This window comes from Bicyclus anynana, chromosome 12, assembly GCF_947172395.1.
Source record: "Bicyclus anynana chromosome 12, ilBicAnyn1.1, whole genome shotgun sequence".
Lineage (NCBI taxonomy): Eukaryota > Metazoa > Arthropoda > Insecta > Lepidoptera > Nymphalidae > Bicyclus > Bicyclus anynana.
Window position 1 is genome coordinate 4,709,399 of NC_069094.1, and position 25,095 is coordinate 4,734,493.

General features: G+C 35.4%; 1 protein-coding gene across 4 annotated transcripts in view; it reads right to left on the reverse strand.

Annotated features, from left to right (window-relative positions):
• Window positions 1-1,294: 1,294 nt before the first annotated feature.
• LOC112048517 (uncharacterized) overlaps window positions 1,295-25,095 on the reverse strand; it is a 125,251-nt gene continuing 101,450 nt past the window's right edge. For 3 of the 4 annotated variants that reach the window (XM_052884748.1, XM_024086056.2, XM_024086058.2), the window contains 6 exons: window positions 17,506-17,680; window positions 13,232-13,258; window positions 10,824-10,955; window positions 9,453-9,572; window positions 8,931-8,986; window positions 1,295-4,581 (listed from right to left, as the gene is read on the reverse strand). In XM_052884748.1, the coding sequence (XP_052740708.1) occupies window positions 3,936-4,581; window positions 8,931-8,986; window positions 9,453-9,572; window positions 10,824-10,955; window positions 13,232-13,258; window positions 17,506-17,680 (1,156 nt within the window). In that variant the 3' untranslated portion in view covers window positions 1,295-3,935. The remainder of the gene's footprint in view (window positions 4,582-8,930; window positions 8,987-9,452; window positions 9,573-10,823; window positions 10,956-13,231; window positions 13,259-17,505; window positions 17,681-25,095) is intronic. The other variant, XM_024086057.2, reaches the window with a different exon arrangement.

Below are 25,095 nucleotides of genomic sequence, written 5' to 3' on the forward strand. Positions count from 1 at the left end.
CTGAATCAAGGATTTTTATGCCCTTTACAATCTTCCTCTGTGAACCCCCTATCGTAAGGATACTACTATAAAGAACTATTTAAATAAACGTTACTTACCGTAGATAGAAATTTTGTGTTTTGAGATTGAACATTCATGTGCTCGTTTTTTTTCTGTTGTCTCTGGTTCCTAGACGGGAAGCCCTAGCAATTGCTTAAATAGCAAGACTAATTCAGAGCTGGCAATGCGGATTTGTGAAAAACTAAACTTCACGCGGAGGAGTCGAGGGCATTCGCAAGTCTATACTAATATTATAAAACTGAAGAGTTTGTATGATTGAACGCGCTAATCTCAGGAACTATTGGTCCGATTTGAAAAATTCTTTCAGTGTTATAAAGCCCATTTATCGATATCGCTTCAGGATATGTTTTATTTCCGTATTCTAACGGGGACAGGAACCACGCGGGTGAAAACGCGGCGTCAGCTAGTACTATAATAAACTGAGTTATCCTTGTTTGTTTGCATCTATTGAGTTACGTTGATAGCTGAAGAGTCGGAGGTTCCATAGGTCGCTGCAAAACTGCGTAACAGATATGGAGGCGTGTCTATAGGTATAATGCCATGTTGTACTCACGATTTCAACTCCGTACAATTTGTAATCTTTGGCTATAGGCACCTACCTTCTTACTAACATCATCAACAAGCTGTTCCCCAGGGTTTCATCGGCATATACCCCGCTGGGATACATAGGTATAGATAAAAGGTAAAAGGAAAAAATGTGCTATTCAGACTATAATCTACCTCCGTGAGTTAAGAAAATTGATACAATAAAGGGAAAATGAGAAAATGAGTGGTAGAAGAATGGAAAGGAATGTGACAGCTTTAATGAAAATTCATAAAACATAAACTGTGACGTCACGCCCGCGACCCGTTTACGCTCCACCCGTTCTAATCGTAACGGGCGCGACAGCGACACGACGCGACGCGACTTTAGTTGCACGACAAGCGCGACATTTCTGCATGCCGTGTTCTATATTATATACTAGTAGACGTTACGCGGTTTCTGACCTATTTATAATATTAGTATAGATCAACTACTTAGTGCAAGTGGTTACGTCACGCTAGCGTCGTATTCCGTCTATTGGTTGTCTGCCTAAACCATAAGCAAAAACTTTACTACTTCATAATATTGTATTCTAGGTTATTAAATTTCAAAATATTTGTCAGAACAAAAAAGACGAAGATTGTTAAAAAACAGCATTTTAATGTTTATATGCCATCTATGTTGCAATAGGTTTTGAAAAAATCAACACAATTCAAAATTAAAATTATTTATTGAAACAAATATCGGTTTTTAAATTAATAATTAATATATTTTGTTACTAAAGCTAGTGGGCTTCGACTTATACAACTAAGTAAGTAAGAGGAGCGATATAACGCAATAAACCGACATATGAATAGCATAAGTACACAATTGTATGCGTATGCATGACGTTACAGTACGATAACACTAGGTATCAATATAGGATGTTATGCTTTCGCATTTCGCTGGGTTATGACCTGTCGGAACTCTTGCGACAATGGTTCAAAACGATCACATAACATGGGTATTATATGTCATGTTTATCAACTATTAGCGACGCTCGCAACTTCGTCTGCCCTTAGACCCCCTAAATCCGACCCTCTCGCAAAATCCGATCTTAGTGGACCTTTACTACTTATGAACTAACTCAAGCGGATTTCGAGATATCTCGATGAATGACCTTTCGCATTTATATATTAAGATATAAGGCAGGCTCTGAAGTTACAAACCAGTGGAATTTTATACAAAATCAAGATATATATTAAAAGATCTTATTAACTTAAACTACGCACTACGCAGGTTAAAAGGTATATTGAAAAAAATGCTTATTAATTTTTGAAACATTGTCCCATGTTATGATGATTTCCGACTAAATGGTGGATCGAAAGTTTAATTGTCACAAGAAATCCGGACAGTGATTAAGTTAACATTAAAATTCATTGGAAGATTACAATTTCACTATATTCAAAACACTAAAATACATTTAACATTAAAATCCATTAGACAAATGCTCTCAAAATGACATTGGGAATATAAAATGCCTTATAAGCGTGTAAGTTTGTACCTATTTGATACCTAACTATTCCTGTGTCTAAATAACATTAATTGGGAAAAGGAATAAATGGATATAAATAGTTCATGACAAACTATTTGACAATATACAATTCATTACTAAATTCAAAGGTAAGGATGACAAAAATTAAAGTCAAGTTCTTACAGCCACTCTTATCACATCTCTCAGTTGTTGTATCTCACAAAGACCGTTTAGCTGAGGTTGTTGTTTAGACATGCATTGTAGTCATTCATAGTGTTTTCTATGTTAAGTCAATAATCCCGATAATACCACAACTTTCAGGATATTTCACATGGACCATTGATAATGACAATAATTAATTTCTTAATTGAATTATAGACTTTGTAAAACTAGGTACTAAGACAATTTATTATATCGAATATAATATGGAAACAAAATATGTTGCTGTAGCAAATCAGAAATTAACTAAAAATCACCAGAAAATGGGCCGAGACAGCTACGCAACGTAAGCCATTGTAATGTACTGGAAATGGAATTGTCAAACAGAACAACACGTCGAGCACGAAGGCTCTGCCGTCTAATATTTTATACCACTCAATATATTGCGCCAGCGTCGCGTTGTCGTCCGTCCCGTTCACTATGTGGCGATTTTTTTAACGTTTGAGTTTTTAGAGCTTTCTTTCTTTATCACAATCATCTGGATTTTGTTTATATTTATTTAAATGTATTCATACTTCCTAACGATATAGCAACAATCCTTTTGACAATAATTTGCGCGCAATATATACTTAATATGCACAGAAATACGCTAGTCAGTTACATGTCACTACTACACTTAGACAGAACGGTGTTCGTGAGATAATCAACTATACAGCATTACCTACTAGTATGTCTAAAATAGAAAATCTAAGATAACATTTTATCGCCTGTATACAAATTTGTAAATTAAAATCTACAAAAAATAGCTCCCGGTTCAAGTTTATCCTCTAACTGTAAAACAGCAGGGGTCAAATAGAAGATGATTTATCGTGTAAAAATAATAAAAACAATAAATTGCGCAAAGCAATCTGCTACGAAACAATAAACATTTCATGTCAAACATCGAAAAATGGATACATTTACTGAATTTCATATCTTAACGATATTAACATTATAATTTGGCATCCAAAACGTAAAATCTTAATTTAAGCCTCGCGAGTAAATGCGTACATATATGCCTTGTACTGGCTTGTGGATAGCTTGTAGGTAAAGCATTCGACAATGGCACAGCTTTGTTGGTCTCTCGGGAATCTAGTCGCATATTTATGAATCGTGAACTAAAACGTAACGAAGATGATAAGTCACTCGTTCACAAAGCCCGTATTTTCTTTGATATTCAAATTTTTAAAACAGTTCTTGCATGCATAGGTGATAAAGATGACGTTTACATACGAGAAAAAGTCCTTCTTTTAATATGACATTATCGCTCTATAGTTATTAATTATCGAAATAATGTTTACCGTTTAAGTTCGTCGACATCTCAATAGGTAACATAATTCGTTAAAAATAACTTTTATGTAAAATCTCATAATAAGGATTAAGATCCCGAGATACCAACACGTTACTTCAAACATTTCTATTTCTTAGATTTCATTGTAGGTTCATAAACATGCAGTAGTTCTAGCTGATGTTATTAGGTAATATTTTGGAATGGTTTTCATATCGATGAAGTCTATATGTGTCAGTCGAGTGCTAAAAGCTTTTAAAGATTTTATCTGCGTAAGTTTTCTGCATGTAGAGGCAACTATATGCAAGAAACTTATCGAGATGCTGAGCGTGAAAACGTAGTGTTAACACGAATTAAATTGCGCTTGCCCTGACCTGCTTAGGAGAAATTAGTTTTTGCTCGATGGACCTCCGAGGTATGCCGCTCACCTTTTTTGGCGAATAACCATTGTAATTTATCGACGAAGGAAGCGATTTATATCCACCGTCTGAACTGTAATCCGTGTCCGTCGACTGTCCGTTCAAACTTGGGCTGTGTCTGTTACCATTGACGCTTTCCTTACTGCTTATCCTTCCGTTGTACAAGTCGCCGTACGATGTATGGTGTTTGATCGAAGATTCCTCTATTACAGCGGTTTTGGTTAACAAAGGCTCAGTGGACAAATAGTGTTGGTTGTGGAAGTTCTCTATTGACCTCGACCGGCCCGAGTAGAGGTTTCTCCGTTCTGATTTCTCGCCTACTGACGAATCGCGTTTGATGTATCTTCTGGTTTCTGTGTTGGTGGCTAAGGCTTGAAGGTATTTGGATCCGACTCGACTATTTGACTTAAGCTGAACCGAGTCCATTCGTTTGTCCGTCAGTCTGTTGTCGTCATTTGTCACACCGTTCACTTTCCTCGCACCGCACTGACATTTCACGGTCCCGTTGGTGACAGGCCTCTTTGTCTTTTGTGCTTCACTATACGACGGCAGCTTCCTCCCACTAGCTTGTTCATTCCAACTGCACATACAAACAAATTGATTAGTCTTTTGTAAACTATGTGTTATTTTTTTGGCAGCACTATGATTAAGTTCAATATTATACAAGTTAATCAAACCTTTCCTCGATTCTCTGTATTTAAATTAGACTAAAGTATGGGCAGACAGTTCTTATCAATGGGATTATGTTGGAATGTTATTATTAAATTAGTTGCCAAACCACTTACCGATTTAATATTACAGAAAGATATATTTGAGAAAACTACTATCAGAGAATCAGGGTCCAGTTTCCATTATCTACATCTTAGTTAGCTGTTAAACCAAGGTGTGTGAATATTTGACTGTTATATATTATATCTTTGTGAGAGTGTAAACTTTTAAAGCAAAGCCGGCGAGATAACGCAAATAATTGGCCACCTATGAAAAATTGGTATTAACGTCGCAAAATCGTCTGCATAAGCTGGGATGTGGAAGGTACGGCGACAGGACATGGTGTTATGTAAGGACAACGTCGCGTCGCCGTCCCGTCCGTTTCCAGTGACGTGCCATGACGTCAGCGTGACATGACCAAAAAAATTTGTCGTTTCGTCCCATCCGAGATAATTAATATACAGAATGCAGCGATCTTTAGCCTTTATCTTTTTTTCTCAATGCTATAATCGCCACAAAAGTGTTTATATTCTTTACATTGTCTCTATAGTTCTGCTTTACCTAAGTGAAGTCTGGTGTATTTGTATTAGTTTCTCACCTTTACGTTCTGGTATGGCAGCGTGTAACACACACAATTCTCATAATCAAGGTTTGTTAGAGATTAGATTAGAATCAGTAAAACCAAAACACACAACTACAGACAAATCACAACACACAAAGAATTAAAAAAATCTATCTTACACATATTATCGAAGATGTACATAACATATAACTATATAACATAAGTGACAATTAAATAACCTAATATATTTTTATGTGCCTACCTATAATATACTGTATAATAATGTACAAAATTTCGATTTCTGATTATAAAAGAAGTTATTGTTTTCTAAAAGTCCGTTTTTTTATGCTTAGACAATATGGATATCAAAATTATTTTATTTTTTGGAATTCTTGGCAATAGTCGTTCATAGTAATAAAGACGCACAGACGCACATTTGAACATGAAACTAAAGGAGCGTTAACAAAATAGAAACATGTTTAAAATTACTAGCAGACGTCGGTTTCACCATGTGAGAATATGGGGATAAAATATATCCTTTAACACTCACAAACAACGTATTGATAAAATGTTCAAAATCGGATCAGTAGATCCAGAGATTATTCCTTACAACCTCTATCTCTTTATAATATATATCAATCAATGGATTATTATATTTCTGTGAGTGATTTAGTCTAAGATTCGTATTAAAACAACCTTCACCTATCTTTTTTGGATGAAGTGTTATCAAAATTGGAATATTAAAAAACATGTTGCGAGTAGGTTGCCTCAAAAACTCCTGGCCAAACTATTATTAATTGAGCGGTTATTAATTGATAGTAAATGATAGTTTCGCCAAACATTCAACAGATGGGTGAAGGTCGTTTCTAATACGGATGGATATTCTACTAATTGTTAAGTAATAGTTTTTTTTTAACGTTTCTATTGTTTCATCGGTCCTTTAGTTACACACACAAACGTGTTAGTGCTGTCACCTTACTACATCTATCCTATACCGTCTTCCTAAAATAAAATAACTATAGGCCGTGTGCGTACGTACATAGATATAAAAAATATAAAATATACTCATAATATAATAAAAATTCAAGCACCGTATAAGTATATAATCTGTAATATTACATCAAAACATCTACTTTCATAATACGAAGGCCGCTTAGGATATAATTAAAATCTATGTAAGATTTATTCTTGTTTATAATTAACCTTGTCTTTGACATTTTTGATTATAGTCCACTCTTTTTTGCCTAAAATACACAAATCTCAAAAGTCAATAGCTTTGATCATTTAAATAAATAAAAGTAGCTTAATGTGAAAGGTTAATTTTATAAAGCCAACGTTATTTTTATTTCTTTTAAAATTAATCCATTAAATAAATTATACAAAAATATATTTTAAATTTTATTTTCAGAGTCGAAACTATTAATTAACCCTTGCAAGTGGTATAATGTAATTAGTGTAGGCATTGAAAAAACTGTAACCATATGTTTTATAATGTAGATGAAAAATCATTTTATATGAGGCAAAAATTTGGCCTGTAAAATCAAAGACACAAAACCATGCTTTTTAAAACAAATCACTTGGGTAAAGTAAGGTAACTGTGACAATACTCGTCCATATCTATGTCAGCGTTAAAAACGTCGTCAGAGCGTTTGTACAAAAGATGCAGCAAGCACAATACATTGATTGAGCATAACAGGCAAAGAGCGAGCAAGCAGTCGATCCACGCTACCTGATCCGACGGACGAACCCGCGTACCACCCAAGTGAAAACTGGTCCCATCAACATTTTCAATTTATCAAATCCGAATCGAATCGAATCGAAAGCAGCATGTGAGGAAATTAGAACAGCATGGTTATAAAATGACTGAATGGATAAGGAGCCGGATTCAAATCATAATTAAAGACAATGACACGGTTTTTAATTTTCATAGGGTAAAAGAAACTGTCGAGTAGATTACACAATGCAAACCGTCATCCCACATCACGCGATTTGTGTCAAGTAATTAAACGGTATTTAATTTAGTTAATTTGTTAGGTTGGACTAAGTATGTATAAATAGTCTGTTGGTTCAGTTATGTCCTGCAATAACAAGTAAATTTTAAATGTATATCTGTGGTACAATTGTGTATTATTTCACTATCGACGTAGGGGTACTTTACAACGAGATTTGCTTTTGTAGCAAGCGACAAGATGATGTTACTCGCAATTTCTAGGAATTCTAATACTCAGTCACTTCTAAGTTCAATACTTATGAGAATTCTGGTGAAGTCTCTGCAAATTATACCAACATATTTCATACAAAACGAAAAGTTTGATAACCGATTCCATGTGATATGGGATGTCGTGTTGTACATATGAACTCGTAGCAAGTCTAGGTATCACGATGCAGACCCCAAAAGGTGATAAAATAAACAATTGGTAACTAACGGAATATGTTTAGAGGTAGACAATGACATTTTAAATTGAGTAGGTACATAAAAATGTATAAAAAATATTATAATTAAGATTAAGAAATCATATCATATGAAGATGCCAGTAAAATATGGTGTCAAAGTAAGGGTGACTCTACACATGGATGTGGGTGTGAATGTCATTTTCTTATTCATGTACTCTCTGAAATGGATAATCCACTTTGAGCTTCTTATATTAGTCGCAATACATTGAATTTTAGATATGGAATTTTTCGCAATCAGGCTGCATTGTTCCTTGCATTTGGATAAAGAATATGAGGGGGTATATGTTATGTATAAGATGACAAATGACGTGTGCAACATATGTAACAATGATTTGAGTGATTGTACCGAAGCGAAGTATAACCTAAAACAATAAATACATACATAGTAGAAACTATTAAAAGAAAAGTGTGTGTATATTTTAAAAAGATGATGATTTAGTAAATGTAATGATGATATTTTCATTAATGATAATGAGAATTTGCTATTAGTTAGAAATATATTCAATAGTATATTTTGTACAAAAATAGGAATAATATTTTGGACAGTATCAGATTTACCTCATCATATTAGTTTCCTAAAAACATTAATGATAAAAAATAATAATTTATTTCATGTATCATTAGGATGAACACAAATACAGATCTGTAACCTTGTTTATGTAAATACAAAATGCATACTAATGAACAAGGCTTTACACAACACTTTCTCGTGATAAGTGTTGATATTTTTTTTTTATTAATCTTGCTCACTACTTAACTGTAATTATGTTAATTTTACCACTTTAAAGCACTTTCAGATAATTAAACCAGCTAAAGAGTAAATACATAATGTACGTGAAGTAGGTATATGGATGAAATGTAATAAAGCTGTTTCATACGGGGAAGGAGAATGTAAGGTAAGGCGAACATCTGTTTGGGCCACTTTCGATTACAACAAAGAAATTTAGATTTAAAATAAAATAACTAAAATAAATACAACTTTCTTTTATATGTGAACAATAGCTTTTGGTACTAGGAGTTATATTAAAAAGTTGTCATTACTGTACATATATGTCACCTAATCGTCTGTCTAAAGTGACCAGCCAGATTGGTTAAACTTTAATTACGGGTATAAAATATTAGATATAAAGCAAATGATTAAAATGAAATGGATTACAATTTGCTAAAAATATACTCTAATGATATTCTAATGAAGAATTTTTTACCTCACTAATCCGGAATTTTCAGAACTCGTTAGTGTGGTGCCGATTGGCGGCCGCAACTGAAACACAAAACAGGTCATTACATACATATTGTGCAACTGATTCATTATTACAATTAATATAGTATTAATATTATTTTACACTTCCAATTTTTTAGATTTGTCTAGGTTAAGAAATAAAAAACTTCAAAAGATTATAATAGGTAAGCTGATTCTTTTGATAAATAAGATAATACCGCTCAAATTAAATTGTTTTTTTTTTTACTTGACTGACCACATTATTTTAGGCCTATTCAAAAACTGTGAATTGTAATAACATTTCAAAAATCTCATGTACTTAATATGTATCTTACGCATTCAGAGTTCCTTGCATGAGGTAATATGCTAAGAATGAGGTATTTTTTATGCATTCTGATCGTATGTATTCTTTTGTTTCTAGATTTATGTACAGTTTATTATTTTGTTTTATTTTATTATACCATAAAATATCGTTTACAGGTTCGTGACTGAGCATAGGTACACTTACCCTATCAGTCTGCGTGGCGACGTTGCAGGTGTCGTCGGCGCGCGGCTCGTGACTCTCTGCCATGCGCAGCATCTGCTGCTGCAGCACCCGCACTAGCCGATCGCGCTCCTCTAGTTGACCCTGACATCAAAAACAGAACCATCAATTTAAAAAAACGAGTGTGCTGTAGACCACACGACTGAAGTACAACTATTTCCTAAAATAAAAACCAAAGCGCCATCTCTGAGTATCAGATCTAACTGCATTACAACCGGTTCATGCGTACACTTTTTTCTTAAATGAAAAACAAAGCGCCATCTCTGAGTCTCAGGCATAACTGCATCGCAACCGGTTCATGAAGTGTACAAAAAGGGATTGTTTCAAAGTTCTATAGAAACGCCATCTACTGGTAGTTTAAAATAACAAGCACTGTTTCACTAAACCTGTATTGTACGCGCAAGTGAGTTTGCGCGTAGCCAAAATCGGAACTAATCAAAAGTGCCGTCATCTTATCGTCTATCACTATCTATCTCTTGGCGAGTAAAAGAGATCACTAAAGCTATAATATAACATAATTGCGCGCAGACTTATCTTGCGCGCACTCTAAACTTTAAACAACAGCACGCATCGTACCATTACACTTTTCGAAACGCATTCAAAGTTATTTCCCAAGACAAGCGTGCTCAAAAAAATTTTACTTCTAATTCTAAATCTAATTTTATTTCTTTCCAGCGATTCTTTCTTCTACGACGATCATTGAACAACTAGTGCTTCTAAGCTGTGATGGGAACACTTCATCACCGGGGAGTGTGCTTGGAAGCTCCTTCCCGATGGCGAAGCTAATATAGATAGAGTGGTATGCACCCTCAGAGTCTAAAGAAGTCTCTAATAAGTTAACACTTAGAATGTTGGAACCGAATGCCATTGTTGGATTAAGAGTCACGACTCTCGTGGGATGTCAATGTGAATAGTCCCCGTCCCCTGGTTGAAACCTTGTGGGTGATTATAGAAACCGACGAACCGACGACGAGATTATGACGGCCTCCGTGGCACAGTGGTATGCGCGGTGGATTTACAAAACGGAGGTCCTGGGTTCGATCCCCAGCTGGGCAGATTGAGATTTTCTTAATTGGTCCAGGTCTGGCTGGTGGGAGGCTTCGGCCGTGGGTAGTTACCACCCTACCGGCAAAGACGTACCGCCAAGCGATTTAGCGTTCCGGTACGATGCCGTGTAGAATCCGAAAGGGGTGTGGATTTTCATCGTCCTCCTAACAAGTTAGCCCGCTTCCATCTAAGACTACATTATCACTTACCATCAGGTGAGATTGTAGTCTTGCTAACTTGTAAAGAATAAAAAAAAACCGGCTATATTGTCACTTGTAGGTTGTTTACCTGCAGGTAGACGATCTGTCGCCGCATCTCTGCGCAGGCGTCGGGGTGCAGCGGCGAGGCGGGGGGGCGGCGCCCGTTGCCGCGCGCGGGGCTCTCCGCGCACGCCGCTAGCAACGGGTCGAGAGTTTCACTCTGTAATAGGAATAGATATAGATAAATATATGTAGATAAACCAGCTATTATCCTTCGTCGTTTTAAGTATAAAGGCTGGAAGTTTATTTGCGTATATTTCTACCTTAGATAAGAACAGTGGGCAACTGTGTTGGATAATCAAACCTATAGATAGTCCAAGTAAATAAATTAAGAATAATGTTTTGAATTTTACGGTTTTCAAGTTATATCGATTTTAGTACAAAATTCAAAAATCCCTACCTTCAATGTAGTTTAGTCATACCACGTGCTGAAAAGTTATTTAAACGTTGACTTTATCTTTTGTAATTATTTTTGAATAGTTGTTTCGAGTAATGAAAGTTAAAGTTTTGCTACTGTAAAGTAAGTTTTTTTCCAAAAAATGGGACTAAATATTTTCTTTTTAACGTTTTTTTGTGTAGGTACCTATATAATTTTAACGGTATTACTTCGGCTAACATAAATATTGCGTTATTTTATGTCAGCTATTTTTAGAAAATCCTACCTGGTCTCCACGATACAGATCAATCTAGTGTGGAGACCACAGGCAATGTTATGGTTTTTTGTATATTTTTTTGGTCAATAAAGATTTTATTTATTTATTTATTTTATTTTTATTTTTAGCTATCACCCTGAAAAGTATGTCGTACTATTTACGAGACACCCTGTATAAAGGTTTTAACACGCGGCAGCATATTCGAAAAAGAAACCAAATTGGCAGCTGGTTATCTGCCACCGCCCATTCAAAAATCTTCGAACTTCAAATTCAAAAATTTAAACCTTAATATTTCGAAAGATCTATCATGAAAGAGAGAGTAGCTAAGCGTTTTTATTGAAAGCATGCGTGGAAACTTGCAGCGTGAGGAGCGAACTGTGTTGTAGGGGGCGGTGCGGGCGGTTCGGTTAATTGACTTGTTAAACCGCTTGCAACACTCAATTGGATATTGTTGGATGAATAAACTGTATTCATAACTCTTACGTTTTAGTTAATAGCTAGGTATCAGTGGCGAAGGATGGAATTTAGACGAAGATAAGCCTGAATTTAGACGAAAAAGATATGTTTGGCATAGGATGATGGGGTTGCTACCCTAGTAGCAGAAGTAAATTCTCACTCGTAGACGATCACTAGAAGCATATTGCAACGGAGGCACTGGCAAGTTTGAGTGAGGTCCGGATCCTACCAAAATGAGCTGAGGGTGGCCTTCGGGGGTTTTAGTGGTAAGTCCCACATAACCTGCCTTCTCCCCCAGTAAGTTGGGTATCTCAAAAAGAGATCCCCTCCCCTCGTAACAAGAAAAAGGGTTGCTACCCTTTCTATGGACTTAATAACGTAGGTACCACTCGTACGTTTAAATTTTAAATAACTACGTACTTAAATCATTGTACACGGTCACCGGTAGGGCTGGTTGACATCCGTACTATATTTTAAGGCACAGAACTTAAAGCACTTAAGCTTTTAGGTTTTAACCCTAACTTATAGGTACTCCACGATTTGACCCACACTTACTGTGTGTTATATCACTGTATGTGTTTTACAAATTAATAAAACTAAGGTAATTTAATTAAAAGCTTGTACTTGTAGAGCTTTTGTGGTTTGTATGTATGTATGTCTTTCTCTTTCATAATAATGTATTCTCAAAACTCGAATATCTCTACTTTCGTACTATCGAGGCCAAAGGAGGGTGTTTCCTTTGTTCTAAAAGCCTGTGTGTAGGTATGTAGGGGATGGAAAAACAGTGATTGCCGCCAAAGCCACTTAAACACGTGCAACTCCGCACAAAGCGAACCTTTTCCTTTTTTCAAAATCTTAACCCGTTTGAACCTTGCGACTTACATTGTATAAAAGTAGATGAAGTAACGGTACAGACCCTGCTTTAAATTTTCATAATCCCAAACCAACTATCGATCTTAAAAATATTAATTAAAAATATAACCTTAAAACCGATTTGTGTAGAATAATATGTAAAGAAAAATATTGAAAAAAACAATTATGACCAATTTTTTGGATGCTGGCGGCTCGAAGCCGTTGTGTTTGGCAGCAGTGGACGTCCATTGTTAATGATGATGATGATGATGATATTGATGGTGATGACGACCAATTTTAAGTTGAAGTTTCTATAATATATATTATCTATATCAAAGATCGTCGTGCGTTCGTTTATCGGTCTTCGTTTAAAGGTCTATCGTATTGCTGGCTCGATATAAAGCAAGAAATATAAATTTTATTACACGTATTTTAGATAAAAGCCCAGACTCAGTATACAGAGCAGGTTACTTACACTCATCGAATGATGCTCCTCCCCGGGCTGCGTCGGCGGCACACAAGGCAATGCAACGGAAACATAAACAGTTACAAACACAAAACAAATAAAAAAGTGCAAAACACAAGCAAACAAAAGCAATTAGATAATTAGCATTCACATTAATTTTGAAATGTAAAAATATTACAATAAAAGGTGATTTTTTTATTTTACAAAAGTAAGAATATAATATTTTAAAAGATATTATAAAAGATAAGCAGATGCACAAGTAGCCTGAGATATGTAATGTCTGGCATGACAAAAGGTACGACCAAAGGCTTTCTTTAGAAAAATCTCGATGAGTTTGTCTTGTTAAGCTTTTACAACCTTATTTATACCTATAATAGAAGATACGCAAAATAAATAAAATAAGGTACGGACGAACCATGGCGGTAGTTTACTTTCTAAACTTTTTGTTTATTAATTTATGTATTCTCAACTGTGATAATCCATAAATTAATAAACAAGAAAAGAGCGGCAATACGATACGTTTAACAGAAAATTTCGTTTTTTTTAGGTGCACCTCCTTCTTGTATTATGTTATCTATGTTATGACAGTCTATAGTATAATTTTTTATTAAATTCAAAATAATAGATGACCTCAATACCTTATTTAATTTGTAAGTATGTTCACGCCGTAAAATATCATCTGTTAATTCTATTAAACTCTTGCAAACATGACTCATTTGACATCAACATTTGTATCTACTGAACTATTTAAACGCCTATGTCTACGCGAGGAGCGTAGTCTAGTAAGCATTTTACTGAAAGTTTTGTTTAATGAGCGTCATATCTTTGAATAATAAGTTTGCATCTCTGTGAAAATGGTTCAAAATCAAGACTTGGTTTATTAGTGCAATAGGAACAAGAAATGTTCTCATTGCTATCTTTAATCTATTGCAAACGATATGTATCAGTTATTTCTCAGTATTAACCCAGTTGTTACGGATATACCTTTTGTTGCTAGATCGTTGTAATTTTTTGTACACAGTTTATTTATGACCCCAAAGGACCTAAAAAAATATTAAATAAATTTTCTTTTGTATGGAAATTGCGGAAAATGGTGTTTGATAAAAGGAACGCTAGTAAAATTCATTACCTTATGCTGATTTGTATTGTGCTTGTATGTACTAGGTATTATTCGAGCGAATGTGATAAATAAAAAGAAAAAAAACACCATAACCAAGATAAGTTTTATTTGTAACATACGAGTATAGCATACAGCCGCATATTATTCAGTTATTTGGTGTATGATAAGCTTCAAAATAGCTTTTTGGATGAAGAGTTACAGAACAAATTGGTATTTTTATGACAAAATGCACATCGCAGCTGTTCATTTTTATACTGGATTATTATGACCTATGTTACCATAGCAAGAACTGTCATCATAACCTTATGACAATCGACCAGGCTTTCGGGAAATGCATTCATTGTATGTTTCTAACAAAGAAGTGGAAACACTCCTTCGAAATTTTGATATGGTCGTAATCTCCTCCGTTCATTTTTTATAACTGCCAGACATTATGGACAGCCATATCCAAACAGTGGAAAAGCAACGAAAAATACCATTTTTCCCATTATTAGAATATAATTGGTACAGTCCAATATTTTGATCAGAGCTCTTCTACATTCATCTTTTCATTATATGTTTTTATCAAAGCTGACTGATCAATATGAATATATTTTTTCTGTTGCTGTGAAGATTTTTTAATTTATATAGTCAGTTGGACTGTTGCTGCATTGCCACAGTAACTACATTCCATTTGCACACGACACTTTCTTCGGCTCTGGTAGATTTGTACCTTATCCTATCCTGCCACATTCTGTTTTCTGCAAATATTTATTTTTTTCTATTTTGTCGGATTGTTCCTGTTTCCTTCAGACCTCAACGTTAGTAACTTCGTCAACTTCGTCGCTCATATCCGAATCTGGCGATGATTTACTGACGTTTATTTCAGCTGAAGCTCTCAATTGTGGCCCAAGTCAATTTTGAACAGATATTTTCAGCCCTAGAATCTTCATCAGTGAATTCAGCGTTACAATTTTTAGGGGGAAAGATAGTTAGGAGTCTGGAATAGATTGTTCTTCATTACGTTTCAGCTCCTCGATAATCTCATTCAAGCTCAACGCTATTTTTTGACACCTAAAACAAATAAATAATAGTAGTTGATATTACTACTGTTTGATATAAAGAACGCCAACTTTCACACAAAAATTACTTCAGTAAATGTAATGCAATTGCAAAAATTTTTTTACTTACAAATAAAAGAAGATCACTACTTTCATGATTTTACAAAACATATATAAATATACGGATTAAACATTTTTTAACTTACCTTAACAAATCCATAACGAAAAACCACTAAGTTACAACTCGCATAAGTAAATCACGGCACACGATAACACCCTCAAACCACTTCTAATAGCTTCACACAGTTAACAACTAACTGCAAAAGCATAAATATTTTTTTAAAACTACCCACTTTTTTGTTTAGAATTTTATTTCTCACTTGATCTTTTTATCAAACGATAGTAACAAGTGGGTTAACAGTTAATGATACGTTACTAATTGTACCGTTGCAGTTCATTAGAATATAATGCATGGCGGAATCGTGTTATGAATCTGCTTAATTATGGTAAATGCTTATATATTTCACAATAACTTCTTTCTATTATGAAAGTGATGACTTTAATGCATCACGCGAATGGCATTACGTGATTTATAAGCTCTTTGATTTCATAAAAGTAAAAGTCATTAAAAAAATCTTTAAATGAAATCAGACTCCTTTCTCTATGTTTTAATTTTATTTTTTTCATATTCTCAGTCATCTGTTTAAATGTGAAATAAAATTCTGAACTTGCTTTATACCAGGTATAAAATTTTTATTCAGATGAAACTAACTAAATACCTACGTAAAAATTTCTAAAGTCACAAAAAATCTCTTAACGCTATCTGCACATACTAACAACTTTTGTTTTAAATCCAATTTTTAGTATATTTAACGAATTTCTTAACCATTATTTTTAATAAATTAAATACCTAAATATTACTCCGTTTTAGTTTTAAACACCACTGAATGATCAAAAATAATACATGTGTAAATATGTATAAAAAACATGTAATAAAAATCATGCCAAGTGTATTAACACTATAAATTATTGGATTGCGAGATGGACTGCAAGATTTCAATCGTTTTAATAAAAAAGTAAAGCATTAGTTATATAGTTCTCGCAAAACAATTAGTTGTCTCTAAAGTTGCAATACGGAAAACTGAGTAAATATGTATAAATAGCCCCGCTGAAATATGTTTGTGTACGCTGCGTAGCCATAGGCCTTGTGTTTGACTCTTACAATCATGCCTGATGAAAAGCAAAAGCAAAATGAGGTCCACCCAATTTACAGCGTTACGACTGGTCGTATCCTTAGCTGCTTTTGTGCGAGACTATCGCATTACAGGGATGACGTCCGGACGTATCTTCCAATTGACTTACATTTTAAGGAGGAAGCCTGGAACTAGTGCCAGTGACTAAAAAGTCACGCAGTAAAATGTTAACTTGCTTTGGACATATAATGCTGCTGTCAAAGGGCTAGGATGGGACGAGCTTGTTTAGGAAATTACTTCAAATACACTCTTGTCTAGAAACGGGTGTCGGGAAACACAGATGTCGAAAGGGTATTTTCGCTGATAAGTAACGTTGAACCGAAACATTTCGGGTTGCCTGGACGTCAACCGAGTAATGCCACCGTTCATGGCATTTCGCTGTTCTGTGGTAGAAGGGATAAGCAGGAACACGATCGTGGAGTTCTTCATCATAATCTCCAAAGTGTGTATATGAACACCTCTATGGCTAAAGTAAAAGGCATTTTCTAGACAAGTGCACTGCAATTTAGAAACTCCAACCAAACTTTTCATCAGGCCTGATTGTAGTCAAGCGCAAGCTTCCGCATCTTTCATATCCGGCAAAAACCAACTCCTCCTTGCGTCTTGTTCCTCATTACAGAGGGTTATGACCCCCTATCAGTTTTCAAGACTTTTTCTCGAACGATATCGCGTCTCGTGACATTTCGCGACTTATAGAGCTTCGTGTACTTTTAACCGACAAACAGGCGAAATTGCGACTATTTGTTTGTAGAGAACTATAAACCTTTATGAAAGCATATATAATGCAAAGAAGTAGTTAATACAAAAGTCTATGAATCAAGGAATTGTACAAAAATCATGCAGATTTCTGAGTAGTGGGTACTGACTGACCTCCTGTAAGACCCGCTTGAGCTGCAAGAGCAAAGTCTTGATGTCGACAACATCTTGCAGCAGCGAGGACGGAGCGGGCGCGGGCGACGTGCTGCCGTCGCTAGCGCCGGCGTCGGACGGCGTCTGTGTGCGCGACCGCTGCAGCAGACGGGCGGTACGGACGGGAAGACTGGCCCTGGAAACAAGGATGACGAATAAATAACTTGTAATCAGTCAAAAAGAACAAAAACTGCCTTGTGAGTGCAGGAGTTACCTAAGTACGCTATCCACAGACGGATGGCCACAGATTATAGCTAAAGTTTTTCTCCCTCACTACAAAGACTAGGTAAGTTTGAGTTGGGAAGGTGGTGTTACACCCCCGTGCCTCGGAGAGCACGTTAAATCGTCGGTCATTATCATTACAACTGATAGAAGTCAACATAAATTCAAACATTATCACTACGCCTGTCAACCCGCATTGTAGCAGCATGCTAGATCTGAGCTCCACGTCCTCTCTCCTATGTGGAGGGAGGCCTGGCCCTCTAGTAGGCTGATAAAATAGGCTGATATTAACAGTGGATAAGGCCTGGCAGGCACGTCAAAAGCAAGTATATACCGTCCGCCCTCTCATGATTCCCGCCGAAAGGTTGGAAGTGGTGAGTTGTGAATGGGGTAAATGTCACGCAATTGTTAGTTTATACTAGTCAATGGATCGTCGTTACGTCAGACTCCCTTTATTTTCCATGCCGCTGGTTTTTCAAGAACTTGCTGTGTGCTTCAATGAACAAAGATTTAATTTTTAGATACCTCGTTTTGCTATTGGCTTGTTGCTAAACGAGTCGATTAAAACCAACCAAATGAACTTGTAGATATATCATTGTCTTGGCCAATTGTTTTGATAATTAACTCATGGTTATAAAAACAATTGTCATTAGTATTTAGACACAAAGCAATGTTAGTCTAACTAATGATAGATACTTTTTTTAGATGATTAGATAGATAGATGGATAGATATTCAATAAGACTATAAGTGATGATCTGTTTCAAGAACACCAATAGAATATGAATCATAAAAACTGGGAATAAAGCTCAAACAGTATGTTGATTGACGACCCAATCAAAGTTTTTATAGCCGGGGCAAATCAATGTTCTTTTCAGTTCATTGATCGTAACAAGGCTACAAGCTTAAGTCGCTAGGGAAGCCGTAGTCTGATCGACTTGACCTTAGTCTAATGTGGATTATACAAGGCAAGGACAAGACTTGTTCTTTAGAGCGTAAAGTGTTGCCATGTTGATACAGCGAGGGTTGCTTGGTTTATGATTCTGAAACCAATAAGAGGTTTGTTGTCAGACGAAGGGTTTGAATACTGTCTTAATTCTTCAATTCTTTGCTTTATTTAGATACAAATCAAGAACGGATTAGTTGGAACATGCTTATCTTGAAGACTGTCGGACATAGTTAATTTTGTTTGTTTTCAAGTTTTAATATTTACCTTCGCATAAAAGAAAATAAACTAGTATAATAATAATATATTATTGACAAAACTCGTTTACAATAACTTATCTCTTATATATCAGATATGATTATTCATTTTGATTGTTTTCATATTTTTACACTTTATTTTTAAACGCTATCAATGCGTTCAAATCTTTATCGTTTTGGTTGTTTACTCTCATCGATCTATTCTTATCATCAAAATTATCAAACAGTATCTCAAAACGTAATTCATAAACCCAAATGAGAATTAACCTACAGTTCTGCAAACGTATTGTATTACTGGGAGTGCCAAGTCGGTTATATGGCTAATTTGCGAAGTGAAATGACCTAATTTTTTTATGTTTCTATATAACTTTGGAGCAATAGAGTCAATATTTTTTGAATATTTAACCTTTCCTAAAGTACCATTAGGTATATTTTTCATTATTTAATTAAGTATCCATTGATTGAAGGAAATTGATCTTTATATTAAATTGGTCGATACACTTACGTTTTTGTCTCAGAATACAGAAAACACCAGAAGCCTTTCAGATTAATTATGAGGTATGGCAAGGAATTTACAAAGACCTCATTATGCTACTCATATTATTAGGATTGAACGAGTTCGAAGCGACTAGAAGGACCAAAAGTTTATAGATTTACAGTGAACGATTACATTTTTTCAATGTAAGGAATAGAATGTAAGAAATGTAAGGTTGTTGGTTAACCAAATAAATGAAAAAATATATATATATATATAAAAGTATGCATTGTATCCAAAAATTGTACCTGTATAGCACGTCACACAACACGTCATACACAGTGTGACCTGTGTGACAGATGGCGTATTCGTGAATTACACCTAAAAAGTGTAGTTTCAACGGCTTCATTCCTATTCGTCGCGGTTACACCTTCTGGAGTTTTGTGTATTCTGAGGTATTTGTTGTCATTTCGCAGTTTACGTCACAATATAGATACCACGATGTGCTTACACAAATAAAATGTACTGTAGCCATTTCTGCTATTGTATCTTTCACTGTAAAATTCTACACTTTACATATTATATTACTCGGATTCAGTTTTGACATAATATGCAAATTGTGTGTGAAAATTATCAATAAAAACTTTTTATTATCGCAGAAACGCGTTCAACAGAGCTATTTTTTCTGTATAGAGGGAATATGTGAAGTAGGGATACAAAGTCCACTAAGCATTTTTACGAATATCCTAGCCTACCTCTAGTCATGTACTTGTCTAACTCTTGTTTTTTTTTTATTCTGTACAAGTTAGCCCTTAACTACAATCTCACCTGATGGTAAGTGATGATGCAGTCTAAGATGGAAGCGGGCTAACTTGTTAGGAGGAGGATGAAAATCCACACTCCTTTCGGTTTCTACACGACATCGTACCGGAACGCTAAATCGCTTGGCGGTTCGTCTCTGTCGGTATGGCCGAAGCCTCCCACCAGCCGGACATGGACAAATTAAGAAAAACTCAACCTGCCCAGCTGGGGATCGAACCCAGGACCTCCGTCTTGTAAGTCCACTGCGCATAACACTGCGCGACGGAGGCCGTCAAAAGTATCTCTGCTTGAAAAGTAGCCTTAAGCAAATCTGATATCAAGTAAAGTAATCCAAGTTGAATAGTTGATATGACCATGAGCAACATACTTAGCACGCTATCTACACTCGCACATAACTATTTATGTACTAGAGATCTAGTTTCATATGCAGTGATACAAAAATGGCAATGGCCTGTCTTGATTAAGGATTTAAACGTATACAAAAAGAAAGCAAACTACTTATAAGCGCAACAGACAGACTTCTCTCTTAAACACAATTTGAAAGCTACTATATTCAAACATTTTATAAAGCAAGTAAATATTCATAACGCATGAGTCATCATCATCAGATTACAACAGATAATAAAAAAACATTAATAAAAACAATGGTTTTTCGTTGATTAAATTTTTCTCTCATTCATTATGGGTAATTTCATTATCGAGTTAAATTAATGTAATATTATTTTTAAAAGAATAGTTATTATCAAACCAGGATTAGAACGAAAGTAGATAGAGAGAGTAATAACAGTAGCAGTTAGAATCTAAATAAATAGGTAAGTAAGCAAGTACTTAGTACTATATATTTGCAAAATATGTTACTTGATTTAAGTAGATTCACTCAGTCAGTAAAAACTAAAGTAGACATAATAATAATAGCACCTAAGTAGGTACGTAGTAAATAAACAATAGATACCTACTAAGTATTTGCAAATATGTTACTAGATTTAAGTAAATCCAGTCAACTAGTAGAAACTAAAGTAGACATAATAACAGTAGCACCTAAGTAAGTATGTAGTAAGATATTAGTACTAGATACTAAATATTTGCAAAATATTTTACTTGATTTAAGTAAATCCAGTCAGCTAGTAGAAACTAAAGTAGACATAATAACAGTAGCATCTAAGTAAGTAGATACTAAATATTTGCAAAATGTGTCAATCGATTTAAGTAGATCCAGTCAGTTAGTACAAGCTAATGTAAACATAATAATAGTAGTCAAGAAGAAGTAATCATCATCATTATCAACCCATATTCAGCTCACTACTGAGCTCGAATCTCCTTTCAGAATGAGATCCCAAAATATAGTCCGCCTCGCTGGCCCAATGCGGATTTGACAGACTTCACACGCGCAGAGAAATAAGAAAATTCTCAGATATGCAGGTTTCCTCACGATGTTTTTCCTTCACTGTTTGAGACACGTGACATTTAATTAACGTAGGTATTATTTAATTAACGCAGTAAGTACTAAATACTTGCAAAATATGTTACTCGATTTAAGTAAATCCAGTCAGCTAGTTGATACTAACGTAGATATAATACCAATTATTATTATTACAGCAATATCTACCATGACTATAGTCAGTGTTTCCGATCTATCGTGCATGCTACTTTACGATTTCCTCATAAGATATGTAAGTTCGTGTAGAACCATAAAATCAAAGTAAAAAAAATAAAACTAAGCAGTCGATTACGAACAGAAGCAATAGAGCGTAAAGGAAATAATTGAAACAGTGCAATTTCGTAATTTTAATGGTCCCTAAGCGGCTAAGCTTGCAAAATTGCTTACATTACACACACAACACTATAACTTTGTTAATATTGCAATAGTGATGACCATGTGTAGGTCTCAGAATATTTTGTGTATTCTGAGGAGTATGTATATCTTCATAATATACAAATGTGAGAGGGCCGGATTAAGGAGGTCTAAGGGCGGGCGAAGTCGCGGGCATCCGCTAGTTGGATATACGAGTAGGTCTTTTTAGCAAAACTAAATCAGTAGTAAAGTCTCTACAAATAGTCAAAATTGACGTTTCATAAATGCTCGTTAATAAAGCCTTCTTAAAATAAAATAATTTGATTTCATTAATAAAAGAGTTATAGAATTTACTATCAAATAACAATAACTGTGTTCCCATGAATATCGAAATATAAAATATAGTTTATTTGTGCTATATTTTTTATTGTATATCTCTATGCTAAGTTCCCTTTATTCAGCTATTGAGATACTATTGAGATTAACAAACATTCATATAATAGATTCGATTCGTAAGAACCTCTTACAAAGTACCTACTTACTAGAAAACGGGAATTAAATCGTATAAGTATCAGTTAATTCGTCGACTATGTGTGCTTAAAAAAATCCTTGATTATTTTTTTGATAATGTTATGCAGCAATAGTTTGTACGGAAAGCGTGTACAACTTGGCCTTGCCTTTACACCGACCAATCACAATATCCAATGCAACAGGTTTTATTTATACTCATTACCTTATTTTTCGTACATTTAATAATTTATCTACTGTTTGAAAACATAGAGCTGTCATGATTGAAACTGATGTCCTTGAATATTATCGAACGATAAAGACACTTGTTACACTGATAAACATTTAGGAAGCGATATTTTCAATTTACCTATATTTGGAGCAACAGTTTGTAACGGTACATAAACAGAATGTTACTCTGCAACAAAGAGCAACATAAAAAATTGGAACGCAATGTGACACGCGATCTCGCGGAATATTTTGCACCTGTATTGCTTGGCTCGTTGGCTGCGAAGACTGGGTGCTGGACTGGCGGAGCGTGCGGTGGGCTCTGCGACGTGTAGGTCGGTCTTCAGGCGTCGGGCCCCTACGGAGCCAGCGTTGGACACAGACGCCGCGGGACGCATTGCGAGAGAATTTCACGGCGCGCACGCACTCGGTCGACTGAAGCCCGCGCGCTCGCGCTATCGCCGCCACCGCCAGCCGGAAAAATCAGATCTCGCACCGACCCTATCCATTCACGCTGAACCGATCACAATCATTGCACAGATTTCTTTTGTTACACTCTGTTTCGAGTTTTGAGATGGCTGTTGTACCGGATGCTCTCCTGGATTTGACATTTAAATTGCGAGTCTCGTTAGCGTCCCGAGCTGTCGCCGATCGTTTAGTTTGCCAATAGGGGCATGTCGACCACCGACGCAGCCAGGTGTGTCGGTACTGAACGAAACTACTGACTACCAGCGTCACACTACGTCACGCTCGGTGCGTCGCGCAAAACACTTTCTTTTGCTCACTAGTGTTACAAATACACGAGTTCACTGTCATCGTTCCGCACAAGGAGTGACTTCGCACACTTCGCGAATGTGTCTTAATTTTATTAGCGACGTCGCGGATTTCACTAAAGGTATTATCCTTAATTATCATTGATACGGCTTGTTTGTGGAGGTACTTTTAGGTCAGTGTCGCGAATTGGAAACTATTGTTTATTTTGTACAGGGTCGCCGTTGCCGGGTCGTTGAGATGCGTGCGGCGCGCATGCGTCGGCTCGCTCAATAAGAGCCTGAGACCATCCCTGCTACAGCTGACTCATAATTAAAATGATCCTCGAGAATCTCGTGCATACAATAGCTTTGTGAAATCTTTATAACCAGTTGCATTTTATTTGTATATTAAGTACGGTGGTAACTGGTAATAATTGATCCATTATGTTTTATTATTGTCGTAAATGTGTTCGACGTTCGTTGTAATTTCATTAAGCAAGCTTCTTCTGTTTTTCAAAGACAGATCCACTGATATTGTCATTAATCTAATTTATTATCATGATATTGTATATCTACAGTATATCTTCTTTATAGTTATAAAACATTCCCTCATCACTTCTAACTGTAAACGGTGAAGCATACTTTCTGTAAAATGCGTCGGTTAGAACGTTGACAAACGAGTATAAAACACTGCTAGTGTTTTATTATCTCAAATCCTTAAATTCATATTTCATGAAATACTTAGACATAGTCACTGCGTCATTGGATGATGCAGAGACTGGTATAGGGAATTTATATAGATATGGACTATAGTATATGATATTTTCTTCAGTTTGACTTCTGGATCGGGTTATAAATAAAAACATGCAATCGAATTGAGAACTTCCTCCTTTTTTGAGGTCGGTTAAAAATAATAGGTTTCATTTATTTCCAAGAATTTCTCAGTATTCCTTTGAAGGGAAGAACACAGCGATCAACAGTGGTATTCTATTTAGTTTGTAGGTACTCGCAGTTATTAGAACAAGAGTATATTTTAGAGAAGGGTTAGTTTTTAGGGACCCATTGGCTGGGGTGTGATGGTGAGAGAGACCCTTCCATAGCCCAGTCTCAATTCGTCGGGTTTGAAAACCGTAGGGTTTTAGTTGGACTCCGAAATAACCTTCGCATTCCCATGGCGAGTAGGCGTTCATAATTTCCCCATGTAAATAAAAGGTGCGGGTAACTTTACTACAACATCTTGAGAACTACATAAAAGTGTTGTGGTATCTAGTAAACTTGCTTTTCAAACGAACATAAGAAGACTTAAAATTTTAATAATAATAATCTAACCATTGTATAATCTACTTTTATAAATATACCCGTATTCTTATACGTTATATTTCCGTAAAGTAACAAATAAATCTATGTAACTAGCGGACCCGGTCCAGCTATATATATGCCTATGTGCGTTTCTTGCTTATCCCTACTCTACCATACCCTACCCTTGAATTAATATACTTATTACAAAAAATGTGTTATATAAAGAACCGCTCGACCGATTTTGTGCAAACTT